This window comes from Squalius cephalus, assembly GCF_949319135.1.
Source record: "Squalius cephalus genome assembly, chromosome: 25".
Taxonomy (NCBI): Eukaryota; Metazoa; Chordata; class Actinopteri; order Cypriniformes; family Leuciscidae; genus Squalius; species Squalius cephalus.
In genome coordinates this window covers 1,396,616-1,419,138 of record NC_137146.1, presented here as the reverse complement: position 1 = coordinate 1,419,138, position 22,523 = coordinate 1,396,616, and the positions used below count along the sequence as shown (strand labels likewise).

General features: G+C 38.0%; 1 protein-coding gene across 1 annotated transcript in view; it reads right to left on the bottom strand.

Annotated features, from left to right (window-relative positions):
• The window catches only part of sspo (SCO-spondin), a gene marked incomplete at both ends in the record, with an annotated part of 134,412 nt that overhangs the window by 71,486 nt on the left and 40,403 nt on the right, over nucleotides 1-22,523 (bottom strand). The window contains 23 exon segments of the mRNA XM_079863328.1: nucleotides 1,350-1,470; nucleotides 1,569-1,590; nucleotides 2,308-2,510; nucleotides 3,856-3,997; nucleotides 4,371-4,498; nucleotides 5,699-5,944; nucleotides 6,214-6,327; nucleotides 6,407-6,461; nucleotides 6,742-6,901; nucleotides 8,112-8,262; nucleotides 9,626-9,808; nucleotides 10,000-10,137; nucleotides 11,868-12,020; nucleotides 13,303-13,513; nucleotides 14,544-14,644; nucleotides 14,905-15,027; nucleotides 15,716-15,946; nucleotides 16,436-16,672; nucleotides 17,967-18,376; nucleotides 19,121-19,214; nucleotides 20,188-20,337; nucleotides 21,416-21,525; nucleotides 21,605-21,732. Of these exon segments, the coding sequence (XP_079719454.1) occupies nucleotides 1,350-1,470; nucleotides 1,569-1,590; nucleotides 2,308-2,510; nucleotides 3,856-3,997; nucleotides 4,371-4,498; nucleotides 5,699-5,944; nucleotides 6,214-6,327; nucleotides 6,407-6,461; nucleotides 6,742-6,901; nucleotides 8,112-8,262; nucleotides 9,626-9,808; nucleotides 10,000-10,137; nucleotides 11,868-12,020; nucleotides 13,303-13,513; nucleotides 14,544-14,644; nucleotides 14,905-15,027; nucleotides 15,716-15,946; nucleotides 16,436-16,672; nucleotides 17,967-18,376; nucleotides 19,121-19,214; nucleotides 20,188-20,337; nucleotides 21,416-21,525; nucleotides 21,605-21,732 (3,611 nt within the window).

Sequence of the window (22,523 nt, the reverse complement as noted above, 5' to 3'; positions counted from 1 at the left end):
AAAGATGAAATATTCCTCAAAATGAATAAAAATCTGTGAAATGCAGAATCAGAATACTATGCAAACCTCCAGTAAATAAAACTTACATTTTTATGCATCTAATCTCACTTTACTGACCAATGTACTTGTTTCTGACCTTTGATGATTCAGTTAAACCATAAGCAAAAATGACTACTGTACACTACTGTACACGCGTGAATCTGCATTTCCTTCAGTCTGAGGATTATTATTTCACTTTTGGTGTGAAAGGGTCTATACATTTGCACAAAAATATTACTTTTTAGAAACAAACCCCACCCCGGGTGAAAAAAAAGTTACACAAAAGTAACGTTTTCTAAAAAAGTAACTTAAAACCCTTTAAGTGTCACCCCCCTTTTTTTAAATATACATGAAAATGCACATTTCGACTTTAAATGGTTGTAATTAAAGAATGCTTTGGAGTATAGACGTAAAATTGGTCTTGTTTTAAAGAAGACATTTTGCAGATTTTTGTTGAAGTGAAATAAATTAAGAAAGTGAAACAAAAAAAAAGTTATAGAAGTTTGAGTTTATGAAAATGTACAATGTAAAAAAATTAATTATTCATATTTTATATAAAATATATATTTTTAACACCTGGCCGACTCTAAAACTGCTAGAAAATCAAAGCCAAAAATCTGAATAAGCTGTGTTTCAAATTTTAGGTTGATATCTCAAAAAATGAGCTTTCAGTGAGATTTTGTTTGGGCGCAGTACCAAACATTTTCACTAGGTGACAACCAGACTCCATTACTGCCCATATAAGGGCGCCTCCATTTCCATATGTGTTATTAAAAATATTTTAATATCTTTTTTTCTAAAATAATTTAATGGATGATACCTTTTGAACTCTTGGCATGAAAACAAACTGAGGTTTCAACCATTCTTTCATGATTTTTCATGTTCATTGCTATTTCAAAATAAAGGTCTGAACACGCCTTAGGAATATGAAAATATTCTTGTTGCAAATTAATAAATTACAGCTCCTCTCTAATTTATTTTGGAAATCATTCACCAAATATGAAAACTAGAGTTTGTAAGCTTTCAAATGATATATAGTTTGTCAATATTAGTTTATGTTTATTATAGGATATTACCGTTTTAAATATGTAATGATTTTGGGCCCACCGGTGGGCCAGTGACACTTAAGAGGTAACGCAATTAGTTACTTTTTAAGGGAGTAACGCAATATTGTAACGCATTACTTTTCACAGTAACTTTCCCCAACACTGAAGACCTGGTTGATTTTTTCATTTTTCTATGTACGAATGCATCATCATCTCATCCTGCACATATTCATACAAATTCTTAATTCATTTATAAATGCTCACACATTGGGCACGATGTTGAGACGGCCCGCGTCAGCAGGATTATTCTCTCTGTACGAGGACGAGGTCAGCTGACCATAATGGACACGCCCATCCTCCAATCCCAGAGCAGAAGAGCAGACACCTGATGGGAGATGAAGTCATCATATTTTGATCAAGAAAATCAAGCCTAATATTTTAGGACCGTTATTTTTTGTATTCATGACTCTTCTGAGTTCCTACCTCTCTGATCAGGTCCTCCTTCCTTGGAAACGCAAAGAGACAGAAAAAATTAAACATGATGCAATAATAGAAAACGACTTCTTTAAAAGAGATCACAGTTACAGTACGTCTGTAGTGCAAGTTAAACTCTATCAATGCTATTTGAACCACAATAAATATATAAAAATATTAATTAATTATTATTTTAATTATTAATTAAAATGGGGCACATTTAAGGACCTAAGATATTCTGTATTGTGGCATTCTTAAATGTAAAATTAATTTAAATAATAATTAATTATGAATAATTAAGGTAAGAATATAATATAAAACTTAAAGAAATATAATATATTAATATAAATCTAAACAAATTAGGTATATATATATATATATATATATATTTTTTTTTTTATAGCCTAAGGCACACCTGTGCAATAATCATGCTGTCTAATCAGCATCTTGATATGCCACACCTGTGAGGTGGATGGATTATCTCTGCAAAGGAGAAGTGCTCACTAACACAGATTTAGACAGATTTATGAACAATATATGAGAGAAATAGGCCTTTTGTGTACATAGAAAAAGTCTTAGATCTTTGAGTTCATCTCATGAAAAATGGGGGGAAAAACAAAAGTGTTGCATTTATAATTTTGTTCAGTGTATTAATGTGTTATATTTTTCTATTTTTTAAGGGTTGGGCATGTCATTGTCAGAGTTGTCTTCAGATGTGATTGTAGTTGAGAAGTTAAGAAAGTCTCACAGTGGTGGTCAGGACTCTGGCTGTGGTCTTGCTGGGTGTCCTGAGCGGGGCGGCAGTGGGGGTGATGTGGGTCGTATTAGTGTGTGTACAGTCTCTCTCATCCGCCCCATCAGGACAGTGAGGAACTCCATCACAGCGCCGCTCCGCCTCAACACACCCCCCTGGAGGAGGGCAGGAGAACTGACCCGACGCGCAGCCCGTTCCTGGAGACGAAACAAACGCTTCAGTCCAAAGTGTGAGATTTTTGTGAGTGTACATTTTAGGATTATAATTTTGCATTCTGATATTATTTACATTTTCTCTTCAAATTCCATTTATTATAATAATGCATCTAGATCTTTTACTTTTGAGTTGTTTGCAATTCTCATTATCCTTTATGGTGATTTTCTTTAAAATATCATTACTGTCATGCAGTCACTTTTTAATTATTTAAATTAGAATAATTGAATGGCTGTGCAACAAATGATATGATGATGTACAGATATTGTACAATTAAAAATATATATCATAGGTTTTTCACATAATAAATCTATTTACATTTTTCCATATTTCACTTTTTTTTGCAATATGCTAATGACAACTGATGCAAAATATTTTTTTGTTTCTTTCTTTTGGTTTTATTTCATAACATTAAATGCAAGCTCCATAAACTAAATTCTCGCCTGTATTTGTAATTATACTATTATAATAACTAATATTATACTATTATATGCTAACTGTAACCATGGTATTGTGGCAGAAATAGTCAAATGTTTTTACATTATTCATCTCATGGTTCGTACAACCTTTAAAGAGAGAAATTCAAGCACTTTTCAAGGGCTTAACACTTTTCCCAGCACTTCAAAGCTCTAAATATTATCCAGTTTAAATGTTATTTTTGATGTGATAACCAAAAACAGGATTTGTTAATCTATAACAGATTGTCCCCATTTGTAAAACTAAAAGTTTCAAGATGTAGGAAAACTAAGATGTGGCAAACAAAACACTTTTATAAAAAAAAAAAAGAATGAATTACAAGACATGAATTACCACTATAACCAGTAGATGGCGGCAGAGGAAAAGCCATTTTGACTTTTTTACACATTTTGCTTTTAAATTTATATTTAGATATTATGAAATCCCTATTATAAAATATCAAATAATCTATTTTTTTTCAAAGTTTGACACTTTTTGCATTGAAGTATGAAATAAGTCAAGAAGTCTTCAAATTGTGACTGAATTAGCCTACACAGAACGCAAGTGAAGGGCGATCTTTTTATAATCACTGAAGCTCTCGGTCAGTTCAAAATGATACTATAGAAGAACAATGGAACATTTAATAACCTTAAAATATTAAAATTTGTCCCTATGAAAATTAGGTTATCTGCGTCTCAAGCTAAGTGTTTTACTGTCAAATGTGCATTTCCAAGAAATAATGATGTAATATTATTAGTAACTGCTCTTATTAATGCAAAACAATTTTATGATTAAATTGAATTTATGATTAACAATTACAGCTCTCAAGTGTTAGTCTGAAGCCCTGAGATGGATATGGAAATCAGTGTGTACCGTCAGCGCATCCCATGAGCTCGACTCTCAGATAAATCCCGTTCTGAAAGTCATGCGGAAGAATCCTCACGAACCGAGCCGACACCATCCGGTCCAGACGGGCCAGAGCTACGCCGCGGTCATCACTGTTGCCCTGAAACACCTGGAAGAAACAAAATATTATAATCTTAACTGATCCAATATTACACTAATTTTCAACTTTAAAGTGGAAGTAACGTCAAATATCTGTGTTTTGTTGGCAATCGGCGCGTAAGTGCATATAATGTAAACAACATGAAAGTATCGTGAGTATCCCTGGAATACCCAGGGATAGTGCGTGGCGCTGTTTTCGGAAAGAATCGGTACAGCGTATCTCTCTTTTATAAATCTGATAAAACTAAAGACGTTTCAGAGATATGAAGGATGCAATCCTACTCTATAGCTACTCAAGATTAACGTGAGATTGGCAGAAACTGTGTGTGTTACTGTATGTTCTCTTTAAAGTTTGACAGATTTCAGGTTTATGAGTGCGTCACCTTTGCTTTGGGTCTGGCGTCTGTGATCATCTCTTTATACGTGGACCACTGACGGCCGTCGCTGCTGAACTGCAGATAAAAGCTGGACACAAACGTGTCAAACACGCCGCCACCCTGAGTCAACAAGCCTGCACAAACAAACAATCAACAGAGTCACATTACAACTTTACTTTATAAGTGGTGTTTGAAAAGCTTCTTCTTCCATAAAGGTACAGTACCAGCCATATTTCATTACAGTGTCAAAGCAACCACTGCCTAGTAACAGCAACACCCTACAGGACAAGTATCTGAACTATATATATTTACAAAAATGTAATTTGTTGGGGAAAGCTACTTTGAAAAGGGATTCATTACAATATTGCGTTACTTAGTTACTTTTTTAGAAAAGTAATGTGTTACGTTACTTTTGCTGTACTTTTTTCCCACCTGGGCTGGGCTTGTTTTAATAACAAAAAAGTTATATTTTTGGGCAAATGTAAACACCATTTCACACCGAAAATGAAATAATAATCCTCAGGCTGAAGGAAATGCAGATTCACGTGTGTACAGTAGAGGTCAAGCAAATCTTCAGTATTCTGGATAAGTTTAACACTTACTTTACCAATAAAAACAAAAAAAATCAATATAAATTTTTGCTTATGGTGTAACTGAATCATTGAAGGTCTGAAGCAAGTACATTGGTCAATAAAGTGAGATTAGATGCATAAAAATGTAACATATTTAGTTATTGGAGGTTTGCATAGTATTATAATGATACTGCATTTCACTGATTTTATTCATTTTGATGAATATTGAATCTTTTTTTTGTGAGATGAGTAAATGCAAGCTTACAGTACTTTTAGTCTAGAGCTACAATAACCATCATGTACACACACACATACTCTCTCTCTCACACACACACACACACACGCCTCTGTACTTTGATTTGTCTCAACATGAGGACAGAAGAGCTGTCAGTCAATAAATTAGAAAACAAAGTTACTTATTTGAAAAAGTAACTCAGATATTTTGTTGTAAGTTTTAAAAGTAATGAGTTACATTATCAGATTACGTTTTCAAGTAACTAGTAAAGTAACGCAAGTTACTTGTAATGAATTACCCCCGGGGCACCACTTTTATGCCTACTAAGAGGGTGAAAGTTAGGACGATTCTAAGGGCCCACGCACTTTTGGGGCCCCCAGAAATCGACTTTTATTAACGGAATGGGTGCGGTACCTCATGTTCTTTCACAGGACCCAAAATCGCTAGTGGCACCCCTGATTACCCCAACACTGAAAAAGACATAATTGTAATTGATTTCAGCTTCAGAAACAGCTGTTGAGGGTCACCTGTGATATTGTGGCGCCTGAGCAGGTCGATCTGGAGGAACGGGCCGGTGGAGTGTCCGGTCTCCTCAGGGGTCCCGGCCGACAGCTCTCGGTACTCCTTCGGCTCCGGGCTCCAGCCCTGCAGGTCCTCGTGAGGGTTTCGGGCGTGCAAGCGTCCCGCTGACGGAGGGTGGTCGGGCTGATGGGACGAGGCGCTGAAGCTGGAGCCGGGGAGCGAGTGAACGTCCAGAGCAGACCAGCACTCATCTATAAAACAACAGGAATATCAGAAAACTGAGCTATAAATGCTTCTGATGCATCGAAGTCTATGCAAATAAATAAATAAACACTGAAAAAACTGAGGAATGTTTAGGCACTGTCCCAAATGGCACACTTCATGTGCACTTGTGGACTTAAACAAGAGCGTAGGGTGTCCCATTTCTCATTTTAGGTTTCAGACGGGTGTTCGTGGCCGATATGCACACATATTGCATTATGTCACAAAAGTGTGGACTGAAAACAGGGCTGAAACTGACCTCCAGGGGGCAGAGGGTAAGTTGGGACAGTCGGAGGGCCCTCTGGTGGTGTGGAGGGTCCAACCGTTATTGGCAGGACCATTGGTGTAGTCGTCACGATAGTGGTGATATTCCCTGAAACACATTACCTGGTGTTATTATGATTACAAAAACCACAAGCATAAAATAATGTCTCATGATAAACATGTTAAACCTTTCTCTTCACAATAGCAACACTTGTCTTCTTCCCCTGGAATCAGAGTTTGACCCTGAAATGGAGAACAAATGTTAAACCAGGGAAAGCAAGCCTCTTTCAAACAGTAAATTACCGTCAAATTTACGAATCTAGAAACTCTCTGTTGGCTTTCGAGCTGGAAAAACCAAACTCTAGTCCAATCACATCGTGTATAGAGTCGGCGGGCGAGCTTAACATAATGACGACAGAGTTGTGAAGGTTCCCTGCTACTTGAAAACATATAAACAACATTAAAAGCTTGATTTTCACCACAGAGGGACTTTAAGTGTCTTTTGACACACACACACACACACCTGTGGGCATCCAGTGGCAGCATAAGGACAGTACGGGCCGCATTGCACGGTGAAGTTGGGCAAACACTGACACAACTGGCACTGACCGCCTTTCCAGCGCTCGCCAACCGTGTGTGTGTGTCCACGATATTCACACTCGCTGCACGGCTCTGTCTGACAGCTGAGGAAACACACACACACACACACACACGATGAAAAACAGATCTGTGTTTCTTATATTGTACACTCTAAAAAATGCAGGGTTGTTTTAACCCAAATCTGGGTCAAATATGGACGAACCCAACCGTTGGGTTACAGATTTTAATAATATGTTTTAACCCAACAGCTGGGTTTGTCCCATAGACTGTAGAAAATAGGTTTGTCCATATTTGACCCAAATTTGGGTTAAAACAACCCTGCACAACGCTTGCAACGGCAGGGTCATGGGTTCGATTCCCAGGGAATGCATGAACTAATCAAATATACACTACCAGTCAAAAGTTTTGGATCGGTAAGACTTTTAAGGTTTTTAAAAGAAGTCTCTTCTGTTCACCAAGGCTGCATTTATTTGATTAAAAATACACACAAAAAACTGTAATATTGTGAAATATTATGACAATTTAAAATAACTGTTTTCTATTTTAATATATTTTAAACTGTAATTTATTCCTGTGATCAAAGCTGAATTTTCAGCATCATTACTCCAGTCTTCAGTGTCACATGATCCTTCACAAATCACTCTAATATGATGATTTGATGCTCATAAAACTTGAATTATTATTATCAATGTTGAAAACAGTTGTGTACAATTTTGTTTCAGGATTCTTTGATGAATAGAAAATTCAAAAGAACAGCATTTATCTGAAATATAATCTTTTGTAACATTATAAATGTCTTTACTGTCACTTTTGATCAATTTAATTCATCATTGATGAATAAAAGTATTGATTTATTTTATTTCTTTCCTCCCAAAAATAAAATAAAAATTCTTACTGACCCCAAACTTTTCAACGGTAGTGTGAGTAATGATGCTGAAAATTCAGCTTTGATAACAGAAATAAATTACACTTTACTTTATATTCACATAGAAAATGGCTAATTTAAATTGTAATAATATTTCACAATATTACAGTTTTTTTTGTATTTTTAATCATATAAATGCAGCCTTGGTGAGCAAAAGAGACTTCTTTTAAAAACATTAAAAATCTTAACGATCCAAAACTTTTGATTGGTGGTGCTGCCTTGAATGCGTGCAATACAATGCAAGTTGCTTCATCTTCTAAATGCATAAATATAACTCTAAAGTCAAATCCTCTACTGAAGCAGAGTGGCAGTTCTGTGTTTTATATTTCCCAGATCTTCAGGACGCATTGAGACGTATTCACACTAACCGCCGGGCCTTGCGGTAAATCCCTCGGCACTGTCGGCCGTTGCCGTGTTGTGAGGGGTTATTTGGGCTTCGGAAAGACCATTGGACACTCTGAACTCCACACGGACCCAGACACTCGCCCCACAGAGACCAGGACGACCAGCCGCAGTGCACTGGTGGAAACACACATCAACACAAATGTCCCCGGCTCAAATTTTTTATTTTGTTATCAAAATTATTTGATAGTTTTTTACTATCTATTTACTATCTACTTTGTTAATAGTATATTTTCTGCATAAAGACAAACATAAATAGTGATGAAAGCCAAAATATAAAATGTCACAGATGTGTATTTACTGAGTAATCCACTATTTTTGTAGAGGAGGGTCAAAATGACTATTTTCACCTGAGATTTGGAGCCAATTTACAGGGGCGTAAAAATGACTTAAGAAAGATGGCGGCATCGTTGTTTATTTTTACACAGAGATTGGAAGGTCTATTAGTAAAGTCTGTTGACTTTAGCAATATTTTATTCATTATATGCCAACGGTGACAGTTCAAAAAAAATTTAGCATCAAGTTTGCATGCCTGTGACTCAAGAAGTATTAAAGATATCTTAATATCCTTTTAGATTCTGATTCTTAACAAACTTTTCTTTTGGTATCTTCATTTTAAAGGCCCTCAAAAGGTTCAATCCCAGAGATATGGAGATCTTAATGCAGCCCCATGAGTAAATTGGTCAATTGTACCCATTTTCAGTGGTCAAAAGCCAAAAGTGGATGAGCGGCATTAACATGTCCATCTTTCTAAAGTCATTTTTGGCTCCAAATCTCAGGTGTAAGCTGTAATTTTGATCCTCCACTACAAAACAGTGGATTACTCAGTGAATATACCTCTGTTACATTTAATATTTTGGCTTTCATCACTATTTATGTTTGTCTTTCTACAGAAAAAATATTATCAAAATCTAAAATTGAGCCGGCGAAGTTTCCGAAATGTAATTGATTTGACAAGGAATGACCCATGTAATAAAACACCTGGCAAGATTCATTTGAACAAGAAACTTATACTGAAAATGACCACATTTAAGCAATAACAAGTAACAAAATCAAGACTTTGCTGGTCTGTGATGTAAACTAGAGCTATTTTAAAAGGTTGTCTCACCTCAACTTCCTGTTTCAATAGAAATACATCAATACATGAATGAAAACTGCATTCCTTCACTCAGGGTTTCATAAACTAGGGTTTGTGAGTGTATGATTGAGTGTGTGTGAGAGTGTATGTGTAAGTGTGTGTGAGAGAGAGAGAGAGAGAGAGAGAGTGTGTGTGTGTGTGTGTGTGTGTGTGTGAGAGAGAGAAAGAGTGTGTGTGTGTGTGTGTGTGTGTGTGTGTGTGTGTGTGTGTGTGTGTGTGTGTGTGTGTGTGTGTGTGTGAGAGAGAGAGAGAGAGAGAGAGAGAGAGAGAGAGAGAGAGAGAGAGAGAGAGAGAGAGTGCGTGCGTGCGTGCGTGCGTGCGTGCGTGCGTGTGTGTGTTCACCTGAGCACTCTAGGTTGGGCTGACAGCGCTGCACTCGACCTCTCTCACACACACACATGTCACAGTCCACTTTGACCTGCTGACCGGGCCAGTACCGAACCCCCGTCACCTCACACACACACTCCTCCGGCAGAACACACTGATGCTCGTGGTTCATGACCTTCCCATCAGGACACCAGCAGCCTGACAGCATGAAACAACACTGTTTTATTACAGTAAAAACACAAACATCAACAACAAAACAAAGCATTTTTATTGTAATTATTAATTATTCATGATGGTTCTTGTATTCTTGTATGTTTATTATATCTAATTATAATACAGACTCTCAGTGACATTAAAGAAGCTGTGAAGTATTCAGAGGAAAACAAAACCTGTGAAACACTCTGAGTTGGGGTCGCATGTTGTTGCCCCGGATACGTGAGCGCAGGTCAAAGGGCACGGCGCACATCTGTGTGTGACGAGACCCGCGGGACACGAGACGTTAGCGCAACCGTCTTGAGGACACGGTTCTGGAAAACACATCCGAGTTCAGTCACGGAGCGGAGAGCAGAGGCACAGACCTGCACTACAGACTGAGCAAACATGCACTGCTGGGATAGAAACCACTTACACCAGTTTGGATCAACTCCATCCTTCCCTCGCGGGCCAAAATGGCCCGAAGCCCTAATTCTGTCAGGACCACTACCGTCAAATACGATTGACAATTAGCTTACAGTGTGGATCGGCGGTCTGGTTCTGTTCTGGGCGAGAACTCCCTGCGCATCCATGAAGTCTAGCATGAATAAGAGCAGGAGAGCAGCAATAACCCTCCTCAGGGTAAACAGAACTGAACCAACATGAAAGTTTGCAACTATATTTAATTCAAGATTTTAAAGTACAACATAATTCGAGAACTTATTCTGATTCAAGGGGAATGAGAAGGCCAAACCCTGACTGGAGACAGGTGGAGCTGGGGAGGGAGGAGGGTAATCAGCTCCTGAGGAACACGACACTAATACTGAAGGAGCTTATATATGAATACAGTGATAGAGTCGTATTCCTATAGGTAGAGGATCAGCTGAGAGTCACTGATGAGAGCTTGACTAACGTGACCCGCCAGAAGTAACGGTACGCTTGATAATAATACTTCATTTTTTTTTTTTTTTGTCCTGAAAGCTTAGTTGTTTCATTTTGATAATATTTTTTCTATTTTTAATGCAATTTATTGGAGATTTTTTTTATGTTTTATTTTATTTACCTTTAAATCACTAGATTTGATCAATAAATAATAAATAAATAGTAATTTAAGCACATTCCTCACATTCTTTCAACTTAAATTCAAAATTACTCACAATTTCATGCATAACCCTTTTAATTCAGCTCTAAATATCTTGCATTGTGTGTCTTTGCCGACCTCTTGTGGAAAATAAATAATATAAGATGATATTTCATGAGTCTAGATGGCCTTATAGCTCTATATGGAGCAAATGAGCTGTTCCTCTGGGTCCTAAAGCCAGTTCACTTCAGTGTGCATTCACATACACATGTAGACATTATAAAATAATTTTTTGGTAAAGTTTTAGTTTGAATTTTGAGCATTTTTAGGTTTTTCTATGTGTACTGAAGCATTCCTCACATTCCATTCATTCCTAAGGGGGTCAAACTGACGCGTGAGGGAAGGATTTGTTACTTTTTTAAATTTCAACCACAAAACTCCTCGAATCCATTAAAAAAACAAAGTGTGTATTCATGGTCCAAGTGCGACAAAAGTCTTGGACCCCTCTGATGAACACTGATTTTCAAAATGACCCAAGGGAAGGATGATGGTTAAGATGGGCAAAACTGGTAGCACAAGCTGGGCTAAGATGGTTATAACTGGAGGTAGACCAGCTTAACCAGTGATGTTACACTGGTAACCAGTGAAGGTTTCAGCTGCTGACCAGCGATTTCTGAGAAACACTGTTGAAAGTGGATCACACCGAGCACCAAAACACATTTGTAGCCAATCAGAAGTAAGGGGTGTGTCCACTCATGATGGGGAGTGTTTGTGAATTTGGGGGCGGAGCTATCAAGATAGGGGTGTGATCCTTTCAGGTAGGGGCGTGTTTGATTTGGTGATTTTAAATATCAACAGTGTTTCTCAGAAACTGCTTACTGCACCTTTAAATCCTGGGCTCTTTAAAGTCTGGTGGATTCTGATTGGCTGTCAGTGTTTTTTTGGTTCAAGCAGTTTATCCGCTGTAGGTTGTTTGGTTCTTACTGATGTCGAGAGTGAGGTGAGTTTCTCCAGGTAGTTCAGCGCAGGTTCTGCCTCCGTTCTGTGGTGGGAAACACTCTCTCTGACGAACCTCAACCCCACCACAACCGGTACTGCAGTTCGACCATGTGACCCACGGCAGCCAGTAGCCATCCACTGTTGGACAGAAGCAAACACTCAATATCTTACAATTCTTATTACAACGGCAAAAAAGAGAATCAACATGGCGAGCGTCTCAATCAACTCCCGACTTCGTGAGTATATCATGTGCACAAATTCAGGGACACTGATGTTCAGCGTCACCAATGGTGTTTATGAACAACAGCAGAGCTTTTTCTGACAGAAATGTTTCTGACATTTACTTTTTTAATGCTATTTAGAGTACATTATGATAAAAACTTTGATTGTTACATAACCCTACAACACTTCAGCAATCAATTAATTCATATCGATTCAATAAGTTCAATACCTGTCTATTGACATGCTTATGCTGGAATATAATTAAAATACGTTTTTTTTTTTTTTTTCATTTCACAATCCACATCTTGTGTGATTTAAATTTAGGGAACATAGTGAGCATCGATGCTCCTTGGTTTTCACTGTGCATTATGGGAGTTTTTAGGGAGTGAGCGTTTCAGTGCACTGGAAGGATTATGCGATTAAATGGCCGACTCCCTGATGCATCTCAAAATATAATTGGTCATTTTATTAATTCTCATTTTCTACATAAATCTATAACATTTTTAAAAAACATTAAAGTTCCCCTGTGGTGTAAATCCAGCTTTTAATGTTGTTTTTATGTCTATGTGGTGTTTTTAAGACAAACCATGTGTAAGTTCATAAGTCGACAGCATTGCTGAGTATTTCCTCCTTAAAACTGCAGTGAACCAAAGACAGTCTCAAAAACACGCTTTGAAATCGCTGGTGTTTCTGACGTCACAAACTACCTTGTAACCAATCAGATCAACGTGTGATCGTCAACCAGTGGATCTCTGAGCTGAGGGAGTGAGTGGAGGCGGGGCTCATTTGCATATTCATAGCACCACGCATACTAAATGAGGCGAGGGTGTCGAGTTACATTCAAGATATTTTAAGGAAAAACACTTAAATATCGTTAGTCTCTTTTTTTTTTAAATATGACTTGGGCAATTATGCTATGAGGCTAACATAATTTTGGTGATCAAAGATGAGTTTTAAGAGATACAATTATTGACTACAGGGGGACTTTAATTATTAGAAATGCTTAGCGCAGAATCTACTTTGGTTCAAGGATCAGCCAATTTTCCACATGCATTGTAAAACGTGGATGTTTAGGAAAGTGCATCTAGTGGTTTAGAGAATTAAATCAAGCCAATGAACCCTATATGTCCCAAAAGCCTGGTTTTACCGTGTCCAAACTAACATCATGGTGTTATCTGATGAGCAGAGAGTGTTTTACCCGGGCAGGCAGTGGAGTAACACTGCTGTCGTTGTGTTTTCTCTCCTCTGCAGTGTCCGTCTGAATCCTCTGGGATGCAGCGTCTCTGCCGGCTCACGGTCCCGGATCCACAGCTTCGGCTGCAGGGGCTCCAGGGGCCCCAGGGACCCCAAACACCACAGCCCGTCTCATCGGACCCGTCCGACACACAGTCTGCTGCGCCGTCACACAACTACAACAACACATCGCAACATTCAAAACTCTCCGTCAAATAGAAACTTTAATGGTTATTCTTAAATGTGTTTATTTATACACTACCAGACCAAAGTTTTGGATCTGTAAGATTTTTCATGTTTTTAAAATAAGTCTCTTCTGCTCACCAAGGCTGGGTTTATAACTGTTTTCTATTTTAATATATAGTAAAGTGTAATTTATTCCTGTGATCAAAGCTGAATTTTCAGCATCATTACTCCAGTCTTCAGTGTCACATGATCCTTCAGAAATCACTCTAATATGATGATTTGATGATCAAGAAACATTTATGATTATTATCATCAATGTTAAAAACAGTTTACTTTGATGAATAGAAAGTTCAAAAGAACAGCTTTTATATGAAATAGAATATTTTGTAACATTATAAATGTCTTTACTGTAACTTTTGATCAGTTTAACTCATCCTTGAAGAATAAAAGTATTGATTCATTTTATTTCTTTCCCCCCAAAAAATAAAATAAAAATTCTTACTGACCCCAAACTTTTCAACGGTAGTGTTTAATGTTACAAAAGCTTTCTATTTCAGATAAATGCTGTTTTTTTATTTCTATTCATCAAATAATCCTGAAATAAACATTTAAATAACTGTTTTCAGCATTGATAATAATCATAAATGTTTCTTGAGCATCAAATCCTCATATTAGAGTGATTTCTGAAGGATTTGTGAAGGATCATGTGACACTGAAGACTGGAGTAATGATGCTGAAAATTCAGCTTTGATCACAGGAATAAATTACACTTTACTGTATATTCACATAGAAAACAGCTGATTTAAATTGTAATTATATTTCACAAAATTATTGTTGTTGTATTTTTAATCAAATAAATGCAGCGTTGGTGAACAGAAGAGACTTCTTTTAAAACAATAAAAATCTTACCAACACTAAAAACTTTTGACTGTATGACGTTTTGACTCTGATTCTAGAAAGGCGATGCACAAACACAAATAAACATGTCAACATTGATTTCACACAGATTGGAATCAGTACCGTGTTGAAGGGAACACAGGATCCATCAGCACAGGTGAACTCGGGACAGACGCGACTGGTGTTTCCCTCACTAGGGGGCGCTGTGGAGGGCCTGACTTTATCTGGAGAGAGAGAATAAAGCACGATTTAAATATAAAGATAACCATAACTATATTAATGTCCACACCAACGGACAATATCGTTCTGTTCTATTCTGTTTATTATAAGCACTGCAGGTTTGTTGTCTGCTCCTTTAAAGGTGCAGTAAGCGATTTCTGAGAAACTCTGAGCACCATTCATCTGGGTTTGTTGTGCTATTGTGCATACAGCATAAATACTTTGATGAATTCAGTGTGAAGGGCAGATATTATCAGAAACAAACCGCAGAGTATCTCGTCCTCTCCTTTAGGGCAGTCAGGAATCCCGTTACACACACGTGAAATGTTCACACATGTGCGGTTATCACACGAGAAACTGTCCAGACAGGGAGGAATCCGTGTGGAACCTGGTGAGAATGAGGAATACATATGAAAACAACACTAAAACAAATCCCTGACTTCTACATGTCAGTCTGGTGTACACATGCTCTCAGTAATTATACGGTGAGAAATGAGGCGTCGGACCCATAGACTGTAAAAAAAAAAAAAAAGGGCTTAGTGTGCGTGATGTCAACGTTTGTTTCTGAAGAGTTTTTATGAAGCCCAAAGTGGGCGGAGCCGGCCGTCGCCATCTTGGAAGCGCGTCGCTCCCGGATAAATGAAAATGTGCAGCGAGGCGGATTAGCTGAGGTGACGTGACGCTAACAGACAGCAGACAAGCGGCTAGCAGTGACATCAGCAGCAATCCACCTGTCACTCAAGTGGCCACGCCCTTAATTATGCAGAACTTTAAGGCTTAATATAATTTAAACGGATGAGTTATAAAAATATTCACCCCCCTCACAGTCGTCATGAAGAGCAAGATTAACTTTATAGAGCAAAACCACTTTTTGCACCAGACTGTAAACATGTGTTTCTCTGCTGTAAAGTTGGGCATTTTAACATGCGTGTCTATGGGATTGAGCCTCTTCTGCAGCCGGCCTCTAGTGGCCAGTCGATGAACTGCAGGTTAACTCACTTCAGTGTTGGATTCTCGAGAGAGACGGGAAGGTTGCCGCTTGGTCGAACCTCATTTAAGGACACATGTGCTCTTACCGCAGTTGTCCAGGCTCTCGTCTGAGGCGTCTCTGCAGTGGGGCGTCCCGTCACACAGATGCTGGTGTTGGACACACTGGTCTCCGGTCTGGCACAGGAACTGGTCCGGTTGACAGGTACGGGAACACGGTTTCTCATCGCTCCCGTCCAGGCAGTCGGTCTCTCCGTCACAGCGCCACGCTATCGGCACACACTGACCACTCGTACACCCGAACTCAAACTGACTGCAACCTGAAACCACATCATCCTTATTCTGTGCTCATAACATGTTTAGCCTGAATGCAATGTGAACTGCTTCGGATTAAATGCAAACATGTTTTATAACCTTTCATATAGGGATGCATGTTAATGTTATCGTTATCGGCCTGATGAGAAAATTTGGCTGATATATTAAAGCTGATAAATAATGTATTATTTCCTTCAGACACTTCAGATGTTCAACATGATGGTTTTGAGTTGCTTGAAATATGATTGGAATCACTTCAAAAAAGGAAAATACAGTGAAGTGCAACATGTTCTGTTATATCGGCTACATAAAATTAAAATGAGAATGATGGCCTTTAATTGTGAGACTTTTGTTTTTGTAATCAGGCTCTCAAAAATTATATACAAACTTGGATTTAGATTTATCGGCCAATATATCGGTTATCGGCTTTCAAATATAAAGGATTATCGGTTATCTGCCAATATTTTTATATCGGTGCATCCCTACTTTCATACCTTTGACGGGACAGATGAGCTCGTCGACGCCGGAGGGACAGTCCCTGTGACCGTCACACACTCTCTCTGCGGACACACACTGATCTCCGGGACACTGGAGCTCTCCGAGCGCACACACACACTCTCTCTCGTCGCTGTAGTCTCCGCAGTCGTCGTGACCGTCGCAGCGGTGCAGATACAGAACACATCGGCCCGAGGAACAGAGGAACTCGTCCGGTCGGCACACGGCACCACAGTCTGAACACACACACACACACACACACACACACACACACACACACACACACACACACACACACACACACACACACACACACACACCCACACACACACACAGCATCAGTCCAGAACGTTTACCATGCTGTATTGACATCTGTTAAAGTCTGACATGTTTTTTAAATGGGTCAGTTTTTTATGGATAGATTGACTTTTATGATGATAGATGCACTTTTATGATGATAGATGCACTTTTATGATGATAGATGCACTTTTATGATGGATAGATGCACATAGATGCACTTTTATGATGGATAGATGCACTTTTATGATGGATAGATGCACTTTTATGATGGATAGATGCACATAGATGCACTTTTATGATGATAGATGCACTTTTATGATGAATAGATTGACTTTTATGATGGATAGATGCACTTTTATGATGGATAGATGCACTTTTATGATGGATAGATGCACTTTTATGATGGACAGATGCACTTTTATGATGAATAGATTGACTTTTATGATGGATAGATTGACTTTTATAATGGATAGATGCACTTTTATGATGGATAGATTGACTTTTATGATGGATAGATGCACTTTTATGATGGATAGATGCACTTTTATGATGAATAGATTGACTTTTATGATGGATAGATTGACTTTTATGGTGGATAGATGCACTTTTATGATGGATGGATGCACTTTTATGATGGATAGATTGACTTTTATGATGGATAGATGCACTTATGATGGATAGATGGACTTTTATGGTGGATAGATGCACTTTTATGATGGATGGATACACATGATGGATAGATGCACTTTTATGATGGATAGATGCACTTTTATGATGGATAGATGCACTTTTATGATGGATGGATGCACTTTTATGATGGATGGATGCACTTTTATGATGATAGATTGACTTTTATGATGGATAGATGCACTTTTATGATGGATGGATGCACTTTTATGGAGGATAGATGCACTTTTATGATGGACAGATGCCCTTTTATGATGGATGGATGCACTTTTATGGAGGATAGATGCACTTTTATGATGGATGGATGCACTTTTATGATGGACAGATGCACTTTTATGGAGGATAGATGCACTTTTATGATGGATGGATGTACTTTTATGATGGATAGATGCACTTTTATGATGATAGATGCACTATTATGATGATAGATGCAGAATGCATGAAGAATTTTTATGATGATTTTTTTACAAAGCACTTTTATGATGAAGAATGTCATGAGGGAGAGTAAATCATGGGCTAATTTTAATTTTTAAACAAACATACCGTACTCATCAGAATCATCAGCAAATCCACAATCCAGCCTCCCATCACAGACTTTCCTCACCGGCAGACAGCGTCCGTTTGCACACCTGAACTCTCCATCGGGACAGCCGGGTTCTGGTGTGTTGGGCTCACAGAAGTCCTCGTCTGATTGGTCAGCGCAGTCGGGATGCCCGTTACACCTGAGCTCCAGCGGTAAACAGGCTCCGGTGGAGCAGCGGAACCGGTCCGGCGGACACGTGAACGGACAGACCTCATCAGAACCGTCTCCGCAGTCGTCTTCATTATCACAGAGCCAGACGGAGGGAATACAGCGCTGAGATCCAGCAGAGCAGCGGAACTCAGAGTCCTCGCAGGGAGACGGAGGAGGACACGGAGATCCAACACAACGCCACACACCGTCAGAACAAGAGCTGGAGAACACAGCACGCAACTTTACATTCAATCACAGAAAAATTATTAAATAAGAATAAAAACTGAAGCAGTTTCACTAGTGTTTCAATGCAAAAACCTGCGTTTGCAAAATTTCAGACGGTTATGAAGTTTGCGAGTCAATATGACCGCAAATTTCATTGTTAGCCGCCGCTGCTCAGACCCCCCAGAAAGAAATATTATGTATTTTTTTATGTCAGTTTCTCAACTACTCTCTGAGGGTATTTAAATTTACTTTTACATGTATGCACTTTTATCCAAAGAAATGTATGCAGGAATGGTAATTTCTCTGGGAATCGAAAGCATGATTTTGAATTTTGAATTTGAATTGTTCTTTATTTGTCATTGTTATAAATAACAACAAAATAACATCAAAGAATCCTACAATATAAGTGCAAAAATGGCACGAATTGGCACACAGAAATAAAACAAAAACATTTCCAAGTCAAATTTTTACATTTTAAATAAAAAAATAGTTACAATTTATGATATTCCATGGCTAAAAACGCAATTTTAAAAATAATTTGTTCTCATGTTTATTTTTGGTGTGTAAGGTTTGAGAATTATTAATATTAAAGGTTTACTGTTTTTACTTGATTTTTTTGTTTTGTTTTTCATAGTGTGATTTTTCATGAATTGTATTGAAATAGGGTCAATTTGACCCGCAACATAAATGTAAAACGTGCCCATAATTCTAATATAATACAATGACTCTCTAAACTGACCAGTTCTGACAGTGTTGAGTGACAGTAGCTCCTGCAGGGAATAAAGACTCGTCCCACTCACACGGACACTGAGACGGAGGAATACACTCCTCACCTGCCGATGAGAGACACACATCACCATCAGACAGCCTGCGGGATACAGACTATAATCACATGAGTAACTATAGAGGGTTTGCACTGACGTCATGCGTGACTGGATTTAATACGGGGAACTGTGAAAACGAGAGTAAAACAAACGATTATCAGTTTAAACTAAAGCTTGGACTCGATATAGTGTTTCTCACAACTTACCAAAGTTCCAGTGATCCGTGGATATTGACAGGAATCGTGTTTCCTGACATTTATATGAGCCTGATTTCAACACCGGGGAAATACATAAAGCAAATTTGTCTGAACGCTTTATATAAATACAATATAGGTCTAAATCCATGTGATCACTTATATTAATGTTTTAGCCTATATATCATCATATCGTCCAGCACTAAAACTTGTAGTTTTTTGTCAGTGTTTATTTAAAGACGCCCAATTATGCAGAATATACATGGTAAATATTTAATTAATGAGTTGTCAATACAATATATAGGGTGATTTTACTGCTAAATTCAGCACAAAATGATAACTGTAAATCCTCCTTTCTCTGTCTGGATCCAGTTGTTTCTGTGAATCTCAGTGATCATTTGCTTCTCTGTTCTGAAGCTTTCAGCAGTCTGTAAAAATATACCTCAGATTTCCTGTCAAATCTAGTTGTACAGTCGATCTCAAAGCTCTTTCTCGTTTTAGATGTGTTTTTAGATGTGTTTAGTGTGTTTTTCACAGCATTCACGCTGAAAACTAATGATGCCGCTCAGTGTTTTTGCCACTCAGTGTGTGTAACCGCAGTCACTCCAGCCGACGGTGACGTCACACGCATTCCCTCTATTGCAAACTGAAAAATGCATGCATACACACATAATTAAAACTTGAGCGCTTGGTTTTGGAGTGGAGGACCCGAGACGCTCAGACACATCCGTCTAGTGCATGTTTACAGACGTGTAGTGGAATAAAATAAAAAAACACATTTTTGTTACCGTGCCGAACGGTGCCGTCAGGACAGAAACATCCCTCCACACAGGAGAGGCTTCGGCACAGAGAATCCGAGAGGGAAGGAGTGCTGGGACACGCTGGAGAACAGGCGGGACCACAGGCCTCGTAAACTAACCCATTCTCACACTGCAGCGCTGCAGAGACACAACAGAACACACTATTACATACACGAATAATAACTCAATGCCATAATCGTAACTCAATGAGCAGACTCAGTCGGATCCGGGCCGTATCCAGATCAGATGGAGGACCTGCGCCTAGACACGACAGCCATCGGCCATTGGTGTAGTCAATGAATAATAAGATCACTTAGAAAGTGTAAGTAAATGTAGTAGATTCAGGTAGTTATAAAGCATTTAGTAGTGGTCAGTTCACTGTGTGTGTGAGCTCATCTAAAGTGAGGACTAGTTATGCTTTGTGAATCATTTATAAAGGAGATTTAAAGACTCAGTTTTCTTCTAAACAGAAAAAGGAAACAAACACAACACAGTGATACAGAACATAGAAATATTAACAGCCTTTAAATCTCCTTTATAAACGCTTTACAAAGCATAACTAGTCCTCACTTTAGATGAGCTCACAAACATAGTGAACTGACCACTACTAAATGCTTTATAACTACCTGAATTAACCCTGAATTACAGTAGAAATACATGTTAATAAAGCGTTTATTAACACACTAAGTAACTATTACTATATGTCTGAATAATAATATGTATTTAAACAGTTTATTAATCATTTACTCACACTTTCTAAGTGATCTTATGAACCACTGACAACTCCTAAATAACCGGTTTGTAAATAGAAATAGAAATGATAAATTTATCATTAATAAAGTATGAAAATACCATTATTAAACACATTATAGATATGTTTATAAATCAAGAACAAAGCATTTATAACTGTATTTATAAACTGCTTATTAATGCTTTATAAATGTCGAATTAACTGTTTACTAATGCTTAACTAATGATTAATAGCTTGTTATGTAAGTGTTGCCCGAAAAATAAACTAAATTAATAAAAAATGTAAAACAAAAATGAACCATCACTGAACTTACTTAAGCTGGACTATGGCGCTATTTTCTTCTAGAAACAAACTTTGTTGCATTATTTTCCTGTTTCTGATTATTTCCTGATAATTAGTTTCCTGCTGCTGTGAAACAATCTGTATTATTAAAAGCGCTATAGAAATAAAGGTGATTTGACTCACGGCAGAGCTCCTGTGACCTCCAGCGCACATACGCTCCTCTGCGGTTACACTCTTCTGCATACGCCGCCACAGCCGTACACAAACACTCACAGTCGCCGCCAGAGTCACACCTGCACAACACACCACACATGAGGACAAGCACAATCATATGATGAACATAACTTTAACTTTCAAACCTTCAGTTCTCACCCGCAGGCGTCGAAGACACACCAGTCGTAGTACTGCTGGTACGGCACTTCTGAGTGACACGAGCTGAAGATCTCCTGACTGATCACCGCACACTTCTTCTTCGCCCACGCCACGCGGTGAGGGTTGATCTGATGGTCATGAAAGGTCATTTACCATTTACAGGACACCCAAAAACACATCACTGCAATACATATATGCAAATTGTATTTGTCATTGAATCATTCATCTAAGAGATTCGTTCAAAAACGCTGATTCATCCAGTGATGAAACAAGTGAAGTCTTTGAGTGAGTCATTGAATCATTCATTAAAGAGATTCGTTTTAAAAACGCTGATTCATCCAGTAATGAAACAAGTGAAGTCTTTGAGTGAGTCATTGAATCATTCATTCAAGAGATTCGTTTTAAAAACGCTGATTCATCCAGTAATGAAACAAGTGAAGTCTTTGAGTGAGTCATTGAATCATTGATTCAAGACATTTGTTCAAAAACGCTTATTCATTCAGTAATGAAACATGTGAAGTCTTTTAGTGAGTCATTGAATCATTCATCTAAGAGATTTGTTCAAAAATGCTGATTCATCCAGTAATGAAACAAGTGAAGTCTTTGAGTGAGTCAATGAATCATTCATTCAAGAGATTTGTTTTAAAAACGCTGATTCATCCAGTAATGAAACAAGTGAAGTCTTTGAGTGAGTCATTGAATCATTGATTCAAGACATTTGTTCAAAAACGCTTATTCATTCAGTAATGAAACATGTGAAGTCTTTTAGTGAGTCATTGAATCATTCATCTAAGAGATTTGTTCAAAAATGCTGATTCATCCAGTGATGAAACAAGTGAAGTCTTTGAGTGAGTCAATGAATCATTCATTAAAGAGATTCGTTTTAAAAACGCTGATTCATCCAGTAATGAAACAAGTG